Below are 19,554 nucleotides of genomic sequence, written 5' to 3'. Positions count from 1 at the left end.
TCACCATTTCAGCAATACCTAGAACATCATGGAATAATTCATCAAACTGCTTGGTCCTTGATGATCAATATGCATGTCCCAAAGCATTTTTGGAGTGATGTTGTTCTTACATCCTGTTTTCTGATAAATCAGATGCCCATGTCAATCCTTGGAAGTCAATCCCCTTTCTCCGTGTTGTTTCCCACTTTGTCTCCCTTTCCTCTCACCCCAAGAGTCTTTGGCTGTGTTTGTTTTGTTCAACACTTGGGGCCTGGAGTAGACAAGCTAGACGCTCGAGCTACGAAGTGTATTTTTCTTGGCTACTCAAGGACTCAGAAAGGGTATAAGTGTTATAACCCAAAGTTTCATAAATCATTTGTGTGCCCTGATGTCACCTTCTTTGAATCAATTCCTTTTTTCTCAGATGCCGGGGTCTCTTCTTCTCCCTCTGTGGTTCCTCTTCCTGTACCGGTTGTGCACCCTCTCCCCGTAGCTCCCATTCCTACTACAGATGCACATCATATGCCTGTTACTACAGAGAGGCCGCCAATTACTCAAGTGTATACCCGCAGAAGTGCTTCAGCACCTGTCGACAGATCCTGCTACTGCTCCTTCTCCCTCAGATCTTGATCTCCCTATTGCTTTGCGGAAAGGTAAACGTACTTGTACTTCTCATCCCGTTTCAGACTATGTTTCCACTGCTCACCTTTCTGCTTCTCATTGCAAGTTTATATCATTACTATCATCGGTTCCCATTCCCAAGACTGTATAGGAAGCCCTTACCTCCCTAGGGTGGCAGCAAGCCATGGAAGAACTCTCTGCTCTACAACATAATCACACGTGGGAACTCACCACCCTTCCTCCTGATAAGCACACTGTTGGGTGTAAATGGGTATATACAGTGAAGCATCTTCCTGATGGCAGTGTGGAAAGATTGAAGGCACGGTTAGTGGCCAAGGGCTATTCTCAGTTATATGGTGTGGACTATATGGAGACATTCTCTCATGTGGCTAAAATTGGTTCAGTTAGGGTGTTGATCTCATTAGCTGCTCTGTATGATTGGCCTCTCGTACAACTTGACATCAAAAATGCCTTCCTACATGGTGATCTTGTTGAGGAGGTGCATATGGAGCAACCACCAGGGTTTGTTGCTCAGGGGGAGGCTGGTAAGGTGTGTAGGTTCAAAAAGGCAATCTATGGACTAAAACAATCTCCACGTGCATGGTTTGGCAGGTTCAGTGAAGTGGTGAAGGCCTTTGGGATGAGACTGTGTCAGGTTGATCATTCTGTGTTCAGCTATAACTCAAAAGATGGGAAAATCTTGCTAGTCGTGTATGTGGATGATATTGTCATAACTGGAAGTGACAGCAATGGAATTGACAGGCTGAAAAAATTCTTACAGGACCACTTCAATACGAAAGATCTGGGGAAGCTAAAGTATTTCCTAGGAATAGAGGTTGCGAGGTCAAAACAGGGGATTAACCTATGTCAGAGAAAATATGTTCTTGATCTACTTGAAGAAACAGGGTTGTTAGGTGCTAAACCAGCAAAGACTCCTATGGAACTCAATGCCAAGTTAAGTGTGGATGCAGGTGAAGAGTTTGATGATCCTGGAAGATACAGAAGGTTGGTGGGAAAGTTGAACTACCTGACCATTACCCGACCAGATATATCATTTGCTGTGAGTGTGGTGAGTCAGTTTATGCAACATCCCCGGGTTCCTCACTAGGAAGCTGTTCTGAGAATTGTTAGGTACCTAAAGGGTGCTCCAGGTCGTGGTTTGTTATACCAAAAGGGAGGAACTCTTGAGATAGTAGGGTACACAGATGCTGATTGGGCTGGCTCTATATCAGACAGGAGGTCAACCACAGGGTATTGTACCTTCCTGGGTGGCAATCTTGTAACTTGGAAGAGCAAGAAGCAAACAGTGGTGGCAAGAAGTAGTGCGGAAGCAGAGTACAGGGCTATGGCCCATATCACATGTGAACTAGTATGGCTGAAGAACTTACTACAGGAGATGGGTTTCTCAATTGACAAACCCATGAAACTATATTGTGATAACCAAGCTGCTGTTCACATCTCATCCAATCTTGTCTTCCATGAAAGAACTAAACATATTGAGGTGGATTGTCACTTTGTGAGAGAAAAAGTGATAAGTGGGGTAATAACTACATCTCATGTGAGCTCAGGAAATCAGTGGGCAAATCTCTTCACAAAAGGATCGTCTCGGGGAAGAATAGATTACATTTGTAACAAGCTGGGACTATATGATATATACTCTCCAACTTGAGGGGGAGTGTTAGAATGCTTGAGTCAAGGGTATTCTGGTCATTCTGGTGTATCTTCTTGAAAGTGAAAGGTCGATTGTATTTGAGTTTAAGTTGTGTGTCCCATCTTCTATGAGGGACAAAATTGTCTTTCTTGTAACTCAAGTTTTATGAATAAAAGTCAAGTGGGTCGGCTAGGAGAGTGATTTTTTTTACATTCTCTCTTCTAGTCTGGCCGAACAGTCTTCTCCTCTCCTTCTTCTTCTTCTTTCTCTTTTCTTTCTTCTTTCTTCTTCTCTACTTTGACCTAGAATCAACTAGGGTTTATTCACAGTAGGCAACCCACTCTTTTCAAGATGTAGTAAGATGCCTCTCAATTTTTCCGTCATATCAAAGGTGTCATGAGTAGAGGAGGCTTGAGCAAAAGAATTTCCCTCAAGCTTGTGAGCCTGAGAATCATGACTAGTTGTAGCAACACGAGCATTTACCTTCTTTCTGGTTTTAAACTTCTCAGGCTTTAAGTGGGGATTTAGTTTCCAGCACCTATCCTTGGTGTGCTTTGGCTTCTTGCATTCACAAACTACCTCTTTAGGTTTACCTTAACTCTATTTGGGTTTTGTAGACACAAGAACTGTGTGCTCACTAACAGGAACTTGCATCATGGCAATCCTCCTACTCTCTTCATTCTACATCATATAATATGTTGTGGAGAGTGACAAAATATCAACACTAAGGATGTATTGCCTAGTGAAATCATAATCAGCATTCAGTCTAGCAAGAAAATCAAAAACTCAATTTTTCTCAATGCACTCACTAACAGGAACTTGCATCATGGCAATCCTCCTACTCTCTTCATTCTACATCATATAATATGTTGTGGAGAGTGACAAAATATCAACACTAAGGATGTATTGCCTAGTGAAATCATAATCAGCATTTAGTCTAGCAAGAAAATCAAAAACTCAATTTTTCTCAATGCACTTCCTGTATTGTCCAGCATCAACAGAATCCTTCCACTCCAAAGCTTCTAAATGATCCATTTCTTCCCAAACTGATTGTAAGGAAGAGAAATACATGGCCACCAATTTATCCCCCTGTTGCATATTACATGCTTCTCATCACAACTGATAGATTCTAGTAGTGTTCTTCGCTTGAGAATAAGTTGAAGTACACCTATCCCAAATGTCCTTAGCTGTTGGAAAGAACATATAGTTGCGGGCAATGTGACGCTGCATATAGCATACAAGCCATGACATAACCAGCAGATTATCCTGCTCCCAATTGGAATAATTTGGATCTTCAGGCTTTAGCTTAGCTTCCATACCGGTAATAAACCCAAGCTTACCTCTTCCTTCGATTGTAAGCTTACCTAATTGAGACCATTCAAGAAAATTTGCTCCATCAAGTTTTACAGTAGTAATCTGCCCTCCAACATTGTCGTTACTTCTCGGGAGGACATAGGTAGGTACGTACACATCTTTGTGTGAGTCCATTGATCACCACCCCTCTAAAAACACCTTTCCCACCAACATCATAGTATCCCAACACTAGCTGAACACCCAAACACCTTTCCATGAAGGTTAAACACGGGTTACAAAAATAAAACAAAGAAAAAAGAAGGTGCTCGCGACAAAATAGGGGAAGAAAAAAATTCCCAAAAAATCTGAGACTACTTCCTGTAGTCTCAGAAATTTACCATGATTAAAATATAAGTGGACCAACCCACCATGCAAGCATGCAAGCCCTAAACTCCAAATCTGTATTTTTCGCCAATTTTCATCTGAAAAAATCTAAGAAAATTGTAAAGAGCTTCAAACCTCCATTGAATGTATATCAAAATTCCTCTAAAACGAGGCGCATCAACGGGTTGCTAACGTCAACAGGTTCGTTTGTGAGTTACGACCAATGGCTAATGCTCTCCTTGATCTTCTGATGCTCTGATACCAAGTTAAAGTATTCAAGAAGAAGAAGAAGAAGAAGAAGAAAAGGTTTTTGCCGAGAGTCTTAGGTGTGTTACTGTTCACACCTTGAAAATGTTTTACTTAACACATTGAAGAGAATTACAAATGGGCCCTTGAATAGGCGCCCAAATACAAAAAAACATGAAAGGACATTGTTGAGTTTGGGCCGATTTTAAGTTATTGGGCCTAGCTTTTTATTTAAGTTGTTAAGTTAGGAAGTTATTGGGCCTTAGGCCCATTAGTTTATGTTATTTTAAGTTCTGACTGTTTAGCTACTTAAAGTAGCCGCCCTACTAAGGGTATTCTTGTAATCTTTCATTCTTTTATTTTAAGTATATAAATCAAGAGGGGTTGGCAGCCAAATCTATTCAATTCTGGCAACATCCCACTCTCTTGTTTTCTTCTCTCCTCTTCTCTATTGCTGAAACCTTTCAACTTCTACTTTTCTTCACAAGACATTCATCTAAATCAGCTATCAGCAATTTCTACTTGGTATTAGAGCAGGCCAAAGGTTTCTTGAGCTGCTTTATCATGCAGCCCTAGATAGGCCGACTGCATGGTGATATGAGAGGCTGATCGAAGACCCAAGTAAGACCAGTTTTTAGATTTTTTGATCTGTTTTGCCCTATAACTGGTCTACGGTTTCCCATCAAATTCAGGAAGAACTGAAGAAAGGGGGAGAGTCTTGTTTTTGTAGGACTCCTCAATTTTGACCTAGGAAGTGGCGCCCTAATTTTTTAGGGTTCCTTGGAGTTTTTTGAAGGGGGCGGTTCAAGTCCCATCTGTTTTGGAGACCTCTGGAGGGAGTGGCTGCTTCTCTCTCTTCTCCCGCTCCCGCGAAAAGGGAATCTTTTGTAGAAGGACCACCTAGGGTTCTAGAAGGGTGTGCGGTGCCTGAAGGGGATTATTTCTTTTTTCTTCATCTTAGAGTGATTTCTAACCCTTTGTTGGGAATAATTGAGGGTCACGAAGTTGAAAACAAACCGGGAAGTGAAACGGGACAAGGGGGAGGAGGTGTCAGAGACCTTTTCGGGGCTGGGACCATCACTACATTTAAGTTGGATGGTACAAACTTTTTAGAATGGTCACAATCTACCAAGATGGCCATTGGTGCTCGTGGGAAGTTGGGGTATATCACTGATGAGGAAGTGAAACCCGAGACTAATAGCTCCCGGTGGGTACAGGAAAATTATATGGTAATGACTTGGCTGTGCAATTCTATGCTGCCCCATATGAGTAAAAACTTTTTGTGGGCAAATACAGCTAAGGAAATTTGGGATGGGGTTGCAGAAACCTAGTCACAGAGTGAAAATGTTGCTAGGGCCTATCAGTTGAGGAACCAGGTTATTGCTACTAGACAGAGAGATAAACCTATTGTTGTTTATTTTTCAGCCCTTAAAACCCTATGGCAGGAGATTGACCATCTGGAGACAGTGGTTTGGGAAACTACTAAGGATACAGCTGCCTACTAGAAGCTCTTAGAGAAGAATAGGGTTTTTGAATTTCTTGTTGGCCTTAATCCTGAGTATGTCATTGCAAGGCAACATACCCTTTCCAGGGATAGTGTAACTCTCTCGTAGGCATATGCCTTTGTATCAGGGGAAGAGAGTAGGAGGAATGTGATGATGAAGAATTCGGATCTTGAACAGTCAGCCATGGTCAGTATTGTGAAACCTAAACAGAGTGGAGACAGGGGTGGCAGTGAAATCAAGAAAGAAGATAAGAAGGATCTGATTTGTGACTACTGTAAGAAGCCTAAACACACGAGAGATACCTGTTGGAAGCTTCACCCTCACCTTGTGCCGTATAGACTCAGAAACAAGAAGGGAAATGTTAACATGGCAGTCACTGGTGACTTACCTAGCCCCCTACTACAGCTACTTTGGAGTCTGTTGCAGCTGCTACAGTGAGGACCGAACTTGAGAGATATGGGTAGTTACTAAATCAGCGAGATACAATCAGCCCTAATCCGTTATTAGGTGGACAGTTAGGTACAGGTGGTTCTGGTGGTGGACATTTTACTTCCTTTGCTCATATGGGTAGTTCACGTGCCACTGCAAACAATGTTTCTACTACAGGTAAGGAGGAACCTCCTTGGATTATAGATTCTGGAGCCTCAGAGCATATGACCCATAATTCTACTATTTTCTTTTCTTACCAACTCTGCTCTGGTAGAGACAAAGTTTCCACAGCCGATGGATCTCATGTTCCCAATGCTGAGAAGGGGTCTATCAAGATTACTGATTCCATTTCCCTACCCTCTGTCCTTCATGTACCCAGATTGAGTACTAACTTATTATTTGTTAGTAGTTTAACCAAGAACTTGAATTGCTCAATGATTTTTTCTCCTGGCCATTGTGTTTTGCAGGATCTGGTTTCAAAGAGGACGATTGGGAGTGGTCGTGAGATGAATGGAGTCTACCTTCTAGATGCGCTTCCTCATCATCAGTCACCATGTTAGCAGGGATTTTGAGTCAGAGTCTGTGGGTCAGATTATGCTTTGGCATAATCGTTTGGGACATTTGTCTTTTCCTTCTTTGTGTTTCTTGTTTCTGAAGTTATTTGAGTCTGTTAATTTGCCTAGCTTAGAGTGTGAAAGTTGTCAGCTTGGTAAACATTATAGACATTTGTTTAAAGCTAGTAATAAAAGGTGTTCATCTGCTTTTGATGTTATTCATACTAATGTGTGGAGACCATACCATGTTCCTTCTATGGGTGGCTACCAATATTTTCTTTTATTTGTGGATGATTTTTCTCGGTATTCTTAGATTTACTTAATGAGATCTCGTGATGAGGTTTCGTCCTTGGTCCGATAGTTTCATCAGATGGTACTAACACAGTTTGGGGTATGAGTGAAGGTGTTCAGATCAAACCATGCCAAAGAATAGTTTGAGAAGAACGGGAACCTTGCTTTGTATCTGTTAGAGTATGGAGTAGTCCATCAGAGCGGTTATTCTTACAGTCCACAGTAGAATGGTGTAGCAGAAAGGAAAAACAAACACATTGTTGAGATTGCAAGGAGCGTGATGATCACCTATTGTTCCAATTCGGTTTTGGGGTGATGCAGTTCTCACAGTAGTCTTTATGATTAATAGGGTGCCCTCTCATGTTCTTGGATTCGACACCCCATTCAGCCTCCTTTTTCCTGAGGGGGTAATGTTCCACATCCCTTTTTAGGGTTTTTGGTTGTGTTTGCTTTGCTCATGTTCTTGGTTCTCACCACACAAAGCTTGATCCGAAGGCAAAGAAGTGTGTTTTTCTTGGGTATGCAGAGAATCAAAAAGGGTACTAATGCTATGACCTAGTCTCTGGGAGTCGGTATGTTACTATGGATGTCACCTTTTTTGAGTCCACATCTTTTTTCCCGAAGAGTTCTTCTCAGGGGGAGTGTTTTGGGGAAGTAAGTGAGCAGTCTATTCCTCTTTCGGTTCTAGTTCCTGTGTCCACTCCTGTATCTGACCCTCCTATGTCACCTAACCACCTCCCTTGTGTCCTATTTCTCAGTGTTACTCACGACAGCACCTACAACTTCATAGGGAGGTTGATTCCACTACAGAAGAACCCACATCACTTCCTATCGGTTCCTTGGAGACTCTAGATTCGGCTAACATGGACTCAGGTATTCCTCTTGATCCCTTTAAGGTTTTTTTCCTATTGATTCTACTAATCCCATTACAAATGACCTGGACCTTCCTATTGCACTCAGAAAAGGGAAGAGAAAGTGTATTGCTCATTGTATCTCACAGTATCTATCCTACAGTGGGCTTTCTCCTTCTTATCGAGCTTTCCTTTCTTCCCTCGACTCTATGTCTATACCCAAATGTGTCAGTGAGGCTCTCTCCAAACCTGAGTGGAAGACAACTATGCAGGAAGAAATGGAAGACTTAACTAAGAATCAGACATGGAAGATTGTGGATCTACCAAAGGGCAAGGAGACTGTTGGATGCAGATGGGTTTATACAGTTAAATACAAGGCAGATGGAAGTATAGAAAGGTATAAGGTCAAACTGGTTGCAAAAGGATACACTCAAACCTATGACATTGATTACTTAGAGACCTTTGCACCAGTTGCAAAGATGACTTATGTTCGGATCCTTCTCTCTTGTTGCTACATACTTTTGGCCCTTTTTCCAACTTGATGTAAAAAATGCCTTTCTGAATGGGGATTTGCAAAAAGTGTATACTTAGAGACCTTTGCACCAGTTGCAAAGATGACTTATGTTCGGATTCTTCTCTCTTGTTGCTACATACTTTTGGCCCTTTTTCCAACTTGATGTAAAAAATGCCTTTCTGAATGGGGATTTGCAAAAAGTGTATATGGATCTTCCTGCTGGTTTCTACAGTGATGCTGAAAAGGAAAAGATATGTAGATTGAAGAAGTCTCTTTATGGTTTAAAACAGTCTCCCAGAGTATGGCTTGACTGCTTTTGGCTATACTCAGACTCAACCAGACCATACTTTGTTTGTGAAGCGGAGGGTCCCTAGTGTCAGTTCTGATTGTTTACGTGGATGACATTGTAGTTATAGGAAATGACCTAAGTGAGATTGACAGTTTGAAGAAGAATCTGCACAAAAAATTTGAAATTAAGGATCTTGGGGAGCTGAGGTATTTCTTGGGCATTGAGGCTGCAAGATCAAAGCATGGAATTTTTATTTCTCAGAGGAAGTATGTTCTGGACCTTTTACAAGAAACAAGGAAACTTGGAACAAAGGTAGCCAGTACTCCTAAATTAAGGATCTTGGGGAACTGAGGTATTTCTTGGGCATTGAGGCTACAAGATCAAAGCATGGAATTTTTATTTCTTAGAGGAAGTATATTCTGGACATTTTACAAGAAACAAGGAAACTTGGAACAAAGGTAGTCAGTACTCCTATTGATCAGAATCATAGAATTAATGCATTAGAAGGTGAGCTGGTAAAGGACATTGAGAGATATCAGAGACTTGTTGGGCGACTGCTATATTTTTGTATGACAAGACCAGACATCTCCTATGCAGTGAGTGTGGTGAGTCAATACATGCATGCCCCATGAATCCAACATTGGGAGGCTGTTGAAAGGATTCTTGCTTATTTGAAGGGACACCCAAACAGAGGTATACTATTTGCTGACCATGGATAGTTGAAGCTAGAGGCTTACACAGATGCTGATTAGGCAGGATGCCTTGATGACAGGAGATCTACATCAAGAGTTTGCACTCTTGTTGGGGGTAATCTAGTTTCATGGAAAAGTAAAAAACAGACAATTGTGGCAAGGTCAAGTGCAGAAGCTGAATACAGAGCCATGGCACATGGAGTTTCAGAGCTTCTTTGGATTTGTTCCTTGTTAGGAGAAATCGGTATTAAGGCAAAAGAACCTATGATGCTGTACTATGATAATCAAGCAGCAATTAACATTGCCCACAACCCAGTTCAGCATGACAGGACAAAGCACATTGAAGTGGACAGACATTTCATAAGAGAAAGGGTGACTTCAGGGGAAGTTTGTCTCCCATACGCTTCTGATTTGCAACTTGTTGAAGTTCTTACAAAAGGTGTTGCAAGAAACAAGCAGGAGCATGATCCACGCAAATTGGGAATGTTTGACATTTACTCCCAACTTGAGGGAGAGTGCTGAGTTTGGGCCGATTTTAAGTTATTGGGCCCAGCTTTTTATTTTTTTTATTTAAGTTGTTAAGTTAGGAAGTTATTGGGCCTTAGGCCCATTAGTTTATGTTATTTTAAGTTGTGACTGTTCAGCTACTTAAAGTAGCCGCCCTACTAAGGGTATTCTTGGTAGCCACTCTCTTTTCTTCTTCTCTCCTCTTCTCTATTGCTGAAACCTTTCAGCTTATACTTTTCTTCAAAAGGAATTCATCTGAATCAGCTATCAGCAATTTCTACTGACATAAATGCACTTACACTCTCAACAGGTCATCGGGACATTATTTCTGCCTATCCTCCAACTGCATATTAGCTCCTCCATGTCTTTACCCTCTACATGCTGGGAAAAAATCCTTAACCCCTCCATTAACTAGAACTGAAAAATGACAAGATTATATTATACATCCATTCACCCAACTACACCACCTATCCCCAAATCCACATCTTCTTAACACATTCATTTGTTATAAAGATCTGATCTATAATTTGTCTACCCTATACAAAGGCTCCTTGAGCTTGAGTAGTGAGTGAGGGAAGAACCTTTAATCCTCAGCGGTAGCACTTTTGCCACAATCTCATGGATGCTGGTCGCCAAACTAATCGGCCTGAAATCTTTAGGATGTTTTACATTTAATCTCTTAGAGATAAGAGCTAAGAGCTAAGAAAGTGGCATTAACTCTACGACTTCTCCCATTGGCCACAGCATGAGAGAACTTGGTATTCCCATCCCCTTGATCCATTTATGCCTAGATTTTTTTCTCTAGGAGATCTACCTCCAGAGGACCTCTTCTAATTCTTTCTTCAACTTCCATCTCAATTCTCTTTCTTGTACACTCATGGTCCTTTGATACTCCTTTGAATCAAAGTCCTCAATTTGGGTTGACAGTTTGGCTTTTAGCTCTTCCAATCTACCAAATTTCTCCCTATTCCAATCTTTTAGTTTAGAAAGCTACTTCCCTTCTAGCACCACATTTTTCAATCTTAACTTACACAAATCCAAACCACCTATTTCTTTGCTTATACTGTTATCCAATAAGTTAGATGGTCTCTATTGGAGTTACCCAATAGCTTTTTGATGAATTAGATGCATGGTTCAGCTACTTAAAGAAAAGAAATTTTATGTTTAACTTGTTTTCTAAGGTGTAGAGGCGGGCACACTGTAAAGCTTTTTTAGAGGGTATGTTTATATATAACTTTTTCATTACACATAAAAGAGGGGGGAGAGGAATTGCAAATGCAACTGCAACTGGAAGATGCCAACAAGCAATAGAATATAGACGAGAACAGAAACATTTCAAGTCAAGCAGCTAAAATTTATAGACAAAGAAACTATACTAAGGAACATGAGAGCAAAATGGAAAAAGAATAGAACAGGTTTCCAAGAAAAAAACATGTTCAATTAGAATTAGTAAGTCAGACCAGAATGATAAACACCTGCATATATGCAACTGCTTCTGAAACAGAAAAAAATGTGTTAAGGAATTCCCATCTGCCCTCCTTCCGCAGATCCACCAGTTCCCTACCATATATTTCACTTCAAGATGCAGAGAGAAAACAACCATTAGAATAAATACAGCACCATCTTTGCAACATAAGATGCATTAAATGCACCATAAGGACAGTCCAATGCTGAAAAATCTTTACAAGACATGCGCATATAGTGCATGGACCTGCCATTTGGTAGTGCAAATGTGTAACCTTGAAAACCCTCCAAAATTGGAAGAACCAGAACAGACATTCCTAACTACATAAAATATTAGCCATTTCTGTACTTATCAGAGCATACAATAAATCTTTCTTTTTATCAATAACAATAAGCTTTATTAAAGATATGAAAATTTAATTACAAGAGAGGGGGGAGGTAAAATGTCTTAAATCCCCACCAGCAAATTACAAAGAAAGAGGAGTTAGAAATTAGCCCAAAACAAAGAATCCCTATTCACCCCTTGCTTGGCTAACCCATCGGCAAGTGAGTTGGCATTTCTTTTACCCAGCTGTACTTCACCTCAATAAATCTGATAACCTAGATGATTAAGATCATCTTATTGGACCCTTTACCAAGAGATTCCTAGGTAGGTGCAATGACATATGAAACTTTCTGCATGTGCACCATATAACTTGGTATTTGCAGTTTGTTGTTCTAGCAAAGAAACAGGCAACTCCAAATGCTTATCAACTATTCAAGTGAAAAGGTTCAAACCACACCTGACAGCTCGAGTGGATAGCATTCTGGTCCCATGCATAGCCCTCTTCACATAACCAAATCGATCAGCCTTAACCAAGTTGCCTCTCTCTTTGTCCATTACCAGGCCTCTAATGACCTGCAGAGGAGCAGAATGAGCTCAAGAAACATGGAGTGAAGTTCTAGAAAAGTTAACAGTCTGAAAATCGTAACGTCTTCCACATGCACAAAGAAAAAAATAATGTTACCAAGTTGGGGTCGAATTCAAGTCCATCAACTGGGAAACCCATACTGCTTAAGTTGTCCATACAGTAGTCGTAAGCCCGACCCTCCCAAGCCTGCAAGGACACAAACATATGGAGACCTGTACTGCCCATTTAAACACTTGCAGTAGAAGCAGACAAGCAGTAGAGCAAATCTTAATATAGAGCTGGTGATGAAATCTAATTGTTCCTGCACTGCTTCCGTAAAAAAAAATAAAGCCAATGCCATTTGATCTGTGAACACATATTTGGCACTAGTGAATGATACTCGTCAACTTTGTGGTTTTCATTTATCAAAAACATGCGGCATATATGACTGTATAAGAATCAATCATGAATTATGAGTAATAACAATAAACCTCACATAAAGTACTAACATGCATAATTAAGAGATTTATCAAACCAATGCAGCCCCATTTGGTATAGCTTAAGCTGTAGTGTGGTGACTTTTCCCTAAGCAGTGCTTGAGGAAAGCCCATCTGTCTGCCCCTGGGGTGCTTTTCCAAACAGACAATTTTCTAATCAAGTACTGCCAGATGTCAGCAAATCTCAGTAAGCAAAGCTTTTTGACTGTCTGTGCAGCTACTTCTGGAAAAGCCTCTCAAAAATGTACTAGGTGGATATCTGCCCAAATTTTAAGCAAAGGATGTATATCAACTATTAGAAAGAAGGAAGAAGAGACAAAGAATTAACTTCCAATGGAATAAACCAAGCACCTGTATTTTGGAAGGACTGACCATTCAAGATCCCACCTAATACATTTCCAAGTCCAAGAATTGATCTGATTGGATGATCATGACATTCAAAAGTATCACCCTTCTTGAACCATCATCCTTTTCTTTGGTCATCAAAAGAAAACAATAGAACATACATGTGCTTAAGCACCCTATAGATCCCTATATCAGACCCCTAAGCCCAACTGTCTGCTTAAGCACCCCCTATGATGCTTATGCAACCAAACTTCTAATTGAGTACAGCTACCACCATCCAATACAGACCTATTTGAGGCCATCTATAGAATCCATTTAAGTGCATTACATGTGCTTCCATTGTGCATTGCCAACAGGCACAAGGACTCAAGGAGTGAAGGATCAGTCAACTCAACATTAGACTTCAATAACACAAAAATAACAGCAGGATATATAAACAATATGACAGATATGAAAAATAAAAAAGTAATAAAAAAAGCATAAGGTATAGGCATGGTACCTTTTTACAGCAGTCAAAACCACCCAGTACCCTTCCACATTCTGATGTGGTTTCGCAACCAAACAGGTCTCACATGTCCCTCTCTTCACCCTCTATTTATGAGGTAATTTTTTGCATAAAACCCATGCACATATTCTGAATTAACTCCCTTTGAAGGAGAATGAAGGCCATATTTAATGCTTTAAAACCAAAAATAGGAGGTGCAAGGGATCTGAAGGATTTCAAGCCAATTAGCATGGTTTGTAATTTCTAGTGTAGCAAAGGCCATATTTATTAAGGCAGCAAGCATTTTCTAGATACCATGACATTTTTGCACTACACTACATTACATTACATTGCAGTATGTTGTTCTAATGTATTTGTGGAAAAATAAAGAGGAAGAGAAGAAGAAATGAAGAATGAGAGAAAAGAAATACTTCTGTATTGATAATATGTTGATAAAACATGTTGAGCATACAACTTAAATAAGAAAAGATAGGAGAGACAAACTCCTAGGATCTCTCTCAATTACTCCTAGAATCTCTCTCAATTAGGGATTGATTAAATCTTTCCTTAATCCTAGGATATGATTTTCCTAATTTTATTCAAATCTAATCTTTCCTAAATTTATTCAAATCTGTAATCAATCAAATCAAATCTTTCTAAATTTGCAGCAAATCATATCTTTCTTAATTTGCCGCAAATCGTATCTTGTCGACACTCCCCCTCAAGTTGGTGCAAAGATATCTATCATGCCCAACTTGCTAACTTGAAGTTCAAATGGCTGTCTCAACAAGCCCTTAGTCAAAACATCTGCAACTTGCTGAGTGGTTGGTACAAACGGAGTGCAAATTATTCCTTCTTCAAGTTTCTCCTTTATAAAGTGTCCGTCAATGTCAACATGTTTAGTCCTGTCATGTAGAACCGAATTATGAGCAATGCTGATAGCTGCCTTGTTATCACAATACAGTTTCATAGGAAAACTCACTGGTCTCTTAAGATCTGCTAGCACCCTCTTTAGCCAAAGAACCTCACACACTCCTTGAGCCATTGATCTGAATTCAGCCTAAGCACTGCTTCTAGCAACTACACTTTGCTTCTTGCTTCTCCAAGTAACTAAATTGCCCCAAAGAAATGTGCAGTACCCCGAAGTTGACCATCTATCAGTGATTGAGCATGCCCAATCCGCATCTGTATACACTTCAACCCCTCTCTTCTCATTTTTCTTGAAGAAGAGTCATTTTCCTGGTGTGCCTTTTAGATACTTAAGAATTCGATACACAGCTTCAAGATGTTCTTTGTACGGGGAGTGCATAAATTGACTCACCATGCTCACAGCGAAGGCAATGTCAGGACGTGTATGTGACAAGTAAATCAATCTTCCTACCAGCCTTTGGTATCTACCTACATCTACTGGAACCCCATTTTTAACTTCTTCGAGTTTAGCCTTAACTTCTATCGGAGTGTCTGAAGGTTTGCATCCACTCATTCCAGTTTCTTTCAAGAGGTCTAGAATATATTTTCGTTGCGAAACCACAATGCCCTTCTTTGATCTAGCCACTTCCATTCCAAGAAAGTACCTTAGCTGGCCTAAGTCTTTAATCTCGAATTCCTTGGCTAAGCTCTGCTTTAGTCTGCTCATCTCTTCAATATCATCTCCAGTCAAGATTATGTCATCAACATAGACAATCAGAACCGATACCTTGTCTTTGGTTGATCATTTTGTGAAAAGAGTATGATCAGATTGTCCTTGACTATATCCTTGATTTTTAACGAACCTTGTGAATCTTTCAAACCAGGTTCTGGGAGACTGTTTAAGTCCATATAGAGACTTTTAGCTTGCATACCTTAGTTCCAAACTTCTCAGTGAAACCAGGTGGAGGCTCCATATATACTTCTTCTTCCAAGTCTCCATTCAAAAAGGCATTCTTCACATCCAGTTTATTCAGTGGCCAATCAAGGTTAGCTGCAACAGATAAGAGTACTCGAACTGTATTTAGTTTCGCCACTGGAGAAAAGGTCTCAGAGTAGTCCACTTCATACGTCTGAGTAAAGCCTTTAGCTACTAGGCGAGCCTTATATCTCTCCAAGGATCCATCTGAGTTGTACTTCAGAGTGAACACCCATTTACAACCAACAACTGTCTTTCCATCCGGCAGATCCACTTTCTCCCAAGTAGCATTCTTTTCCAAAGCTCTCATCTCCTCAAAAACAGCTTTTTTCCACTCGGGAACATTTAGAGCCTCCTGGATACTGTTAGGAATGGAAACACTAGACACTTGTGAAATAAAGGCACAACATGAAAGTGAAATATTTTTGTAAGATACAAAATTTGACAGAGGATGTTTTGTACAAGACCTAACATCTTTCCTAAGAGCAATGGGAAGATCAAGCTGACTAGAAGAATTAAAATTACCTGGAGGAATATTTTCAGGTATTTTTGGAGAATTATCATGAATTTCATGATCCACCCGCAGATCAGATTCTTGTTGATGCTGCGGAATAGTGCCTCTCCTTTTCAGTGCTAGATGTTCCCTTGAATATACAAGGCCTTTATACTGTTTCGCACACATCTCTGTTGTTTCAGCTTTTTTATTTTGAGATGGCATCACCGAAGGTTGTTCATTTTCAATATTTAATTCATTTGTATCCACTGATTTTGTATTTTCTGCCTTACTTTCTTTCGGTGACTGGTTGTGAGGAACATCATTATGGACAAATTCAAATATTAAATCAGAACCAACTAAAAGACCATCTTCACTAGTGTTGCTCTCCCCCCTGAAGATGGGGTGTTTGTAGTAGGAAGTTCCTTCAAAGAATGTGACATCCATAGTCACAAACATCCTTTTCAAAACTGGATCAAAGCATTTGTAACCTCTCTGATTAGTGGGATAGCCTACAAAAATACATTTATGTGCTTTTGGATCAAATTTTGAACGTTGAGGATCATGGTCATGAACAAAGGCCACACTTCCAAAAATTTTTAAGGGAATGTTTGTCACTAGCCGAGAGTTTGGAAAGCAGTCAGTGAAAACCTGTATGGGTGTTTAAAAATCCAAAATTCGTGTAGGCAGTCTATTAATCAAATAAGTGGCTGTTAAAACGGCTCTAGCAACTTAGGGCTCTAGCAACTTCAAGGAGATGTTTGTTTTTCCTTTCAGCCACCCCATTTTGTTGAGGTGTATTATTACACGAACTTTGGTGTACAATTCCTTTCTCAGCAAAAAAAATTCCCTAACACATGGTTAAAAAATTCTTTTCCATTATCACTTCGAAAAATTTTAATCTGAGTCTGAAATTGTGTTTGAACCATGTTATAGAAAGTTTTAAACACAGTTTCAGCATCTGGTTTCTCTTTTAAAAGGAAAACCCAAGTGACCCTAGTATGATCATCAATAAAAGTAATGAACCGATGCTTTCCAGAAAGAGTTGTTACTCTAGAAGGACCCCAAACATCACTGTGAATCATGGTAAATGGTTTTGATTTTTTATATGGTTGGGACGGAAAAACAGCACGATGATGTTTTGCTAATCCACAAGATTCACACTTAAAACACGAATGATTTTTATTCATGAATAACTTCGGAAATAGATGCTTTAAATATTGAAAGCTAGGATGTCCTAACCGATAATGCCATAATAAAACTTCACTGTCACTAGAAACCGAGATAGAGCTGAAACAAGTCTGTCAGTCTTGCCTTCCAAAGGTTGATCTTTTATTAAAGAGGTAGAGGCCACCATCCAGTTTAGCACCCCCAATCATCTTCCCCGAGGTTAAATCCTGAAATTCACAACAAGAAGACCAAAAATTAACCCGACAATTATGATCAAGGGTTAGTTTGCTGACAGATAAGAGATTGTATGATAGGTTAGGAACATGTAGAACATCTTTAAGATTTAGAGAAGGAGAAATAAACACAGTTCCTTTTCCAGCAACACAGCAATTTTAACCTTTTGATTCCCTGCACAGGGTGTATATGAAGAGAAGAATTGTGAAGTGCCGGTCATATGATCAGTGGCACCTGAATCTAATATCTAGGAGCCATTAGATTTGGTATAAGCAATGGCTGTAGTGAAATAATTACCTGACTGGGCTAGAGAGCAAGATGGGTTAGAGTTTCTCAACGCTTGAGATTGAAACATTTTATATAAGTGCTCTATTTGTTCTTTTGTGAAAGGAAGAGACTTCGAGGATGATTGCTGCCCTGGATCAGAATTGCTTACTTGAAGCGCGCGGACATCTCCCCCTGACTTGTTGTCACTGTCTGATTTTTTCTTCCAACCTGCTAGTTTCCCGTGTAGCTTCCAGCAGGTTTCCCGAGTATGCCATGGATTTTTACAATGATCACACCAAGGTCTTTGTTTTCCTCCTCGTTTATCTCCGTCTACGTCTGCACTTCGGGCCACAAGAGCAGACCCCTTCATTCTCAGTTTTTGTTTCATTAACATTCTTCAACATCACTTGCCGCCGTGCTTCTTCTCTACGCACTTCTGAAAAAACTTCTCTTATAGTAGGCAAGGGCTTTCACCCTAAGATACGTCCCCGAACCTCATCGAGTTCTTTATTCAAACCAACCAAGAAGACAAAGACCCGGCCTCTTTCTATCTTCTTTTTGTACCGAGCACTGTCACTCGGACTTTCCCATTCTTCTTCAAATAAATCTAGCTCCTGCCAAACAGCCATCATCTCATTATAATAAGCAGTTATGTCACGCTTACCTTGCTGCATCTTCCACATTCGGGTATTCAGTTCGAACAGTTGTGAATGATTGTCCAGATCTGAATAGGTTTCCTTAACAGCTTCCCACACATCACGAGCAGACGGCAGGAACATGAATGGTTTTCCAACCACAGGATCCATAGAGTTGATCAGTCAGGCGATAACCATAGAATTTTCAGAACACCACTGCCTGTACTTTGGATCATCAGTGGCTGGCGGTTTTACTTCGCCATTCAAATAGCCGAGTTTCCCTTTGTCGTCGATCACCAACCGCACGGACTGAGACCACTCAAGATAATTCTTTCCATTCAATTTGTGAATGGTAATTTGAAGAGAATTCTCAGAGAGAGAGATGACCGCTGACTGAATACCTCCCTCCAAAGATGTCACACCACTGGTAGCATCCGAAGAGGTTGAACCAGAGCCAACCATGGCGGCCTTAAAATTCATGATCAAACTCTAAGGCTTTGATACCATGTGGAAAAATAAAGAGGAAGAGAAGAAGAAATGAAGGAGAGAAAAGAAATACTTCTGTATTGATAATATGTTGATAAAACATGTTGAGCATACAACTTAAATAAGAAAAGATAGGAGAGACGAACTCCTAGGATCTCTCTCAATTAGGGATTGATTAAATCTTTCCCTTAATCCAAGGATATGACTTTCCTAATTTTATTCAAATCTAATCTTTCCTAAATTTATTCAAATCTGTAATCAATCAAATCAAATCTTTTTAAATTTGCAGCAAATCATATCTTTCTTAATTTTCCGCAAATCATATCTTGTCGACAGTATTGTATTATAAATCATATGATATATACATATATTAGTAATGATGTAGTGAAGGATTAAATGCAAAATTAGATCTATTGGCAACTGCATTAGAAACAAGAGGTTTTTAAATAACTAGTACTAAACGGAATATATATATACATATACATATATATATATAGGATGAGGTAAATGAAAAGATGCATCCGGAGTCTTATATGATAGGCGAAACTTCGGACAAAAGGAAAATTCTAAAAACAGTTGTAAGGCCATCTATTTTGTATGGAGCAGAATGTCAGGCAGTTAACAAACAACATATCCAAACAATGAGTGTGCAGAAATGCAAATGCTTGCATAGATGAGTGGTAAAACATGAATTGAGAATAAAAACAAAGTCATATGAAAGAACCTAAGAGTAGCTCCAATAGGTGATAGAAAAGGGAGAAAGTAGATTGAGATAGTTTGTCACGTGCACAGAAAACCATTTACAACACATGTTAGAAAAAGTGATCAGTTACAAGTTGAAGAGGCTAGAACAGCTAGGAGCGGACAGAAAAAGACATGTGTGGAAGTAATAAGAAAT

The 19,554-nt window shown here is 39.8% G+C and overlaps 1 protein-coding gene across 1 annotated transcript in view; it reads right to left on the bottom strand.

The window, feature by feature from the left end:
* The window catches only part of LOC104586053 (HAD-superfamily hydrolase, subfamily IG, 5'-nucleotidase), a 72,449-nt gene that overhangs the window by 38,573 nt on the left and 14,322 nt on the right, over positions 1–19,554 (bottom strand). Inside the window, exons 4-6 of the mRNA XM_010243154.3 lie at positions 12,278–12,367; positions 12,053–12,168; positions 11,282–11,381 (exon numbers count right to left, since the gene is read on the bottom strand). Of these exons, the coding sequence (XP_010241456.1) occupies positions 11,282–11,381; positions 12,053–12,168; positions 12,278–12,367 (306 nt within the window). The remainder of the gene's footprint in view (positions 1–11,281; positions 11,382–12,052; positions 12,169–12,277; positions 12,368–19,554) is intronic.

This window comes from Nelumbo nucifera, chromosome 4 (genome assembly GCF_055504915.1).
Source record: "Nelumbo nucifera cultivar China Antique chromosome 4, China Antique-T2T, whole genome shotgun sequence".
Taxonomy (NCBI): domain Eukaryota; kingdom Viridiplantae; phylum Streptophyta; class Magnoliopsida; order Proteales; family Nelumbonaceae; genus Nelumbo; species Nelumbo nucifera.
This window is presented reverse-complemented; position numbering and strand designations above follow the sequence as displayed.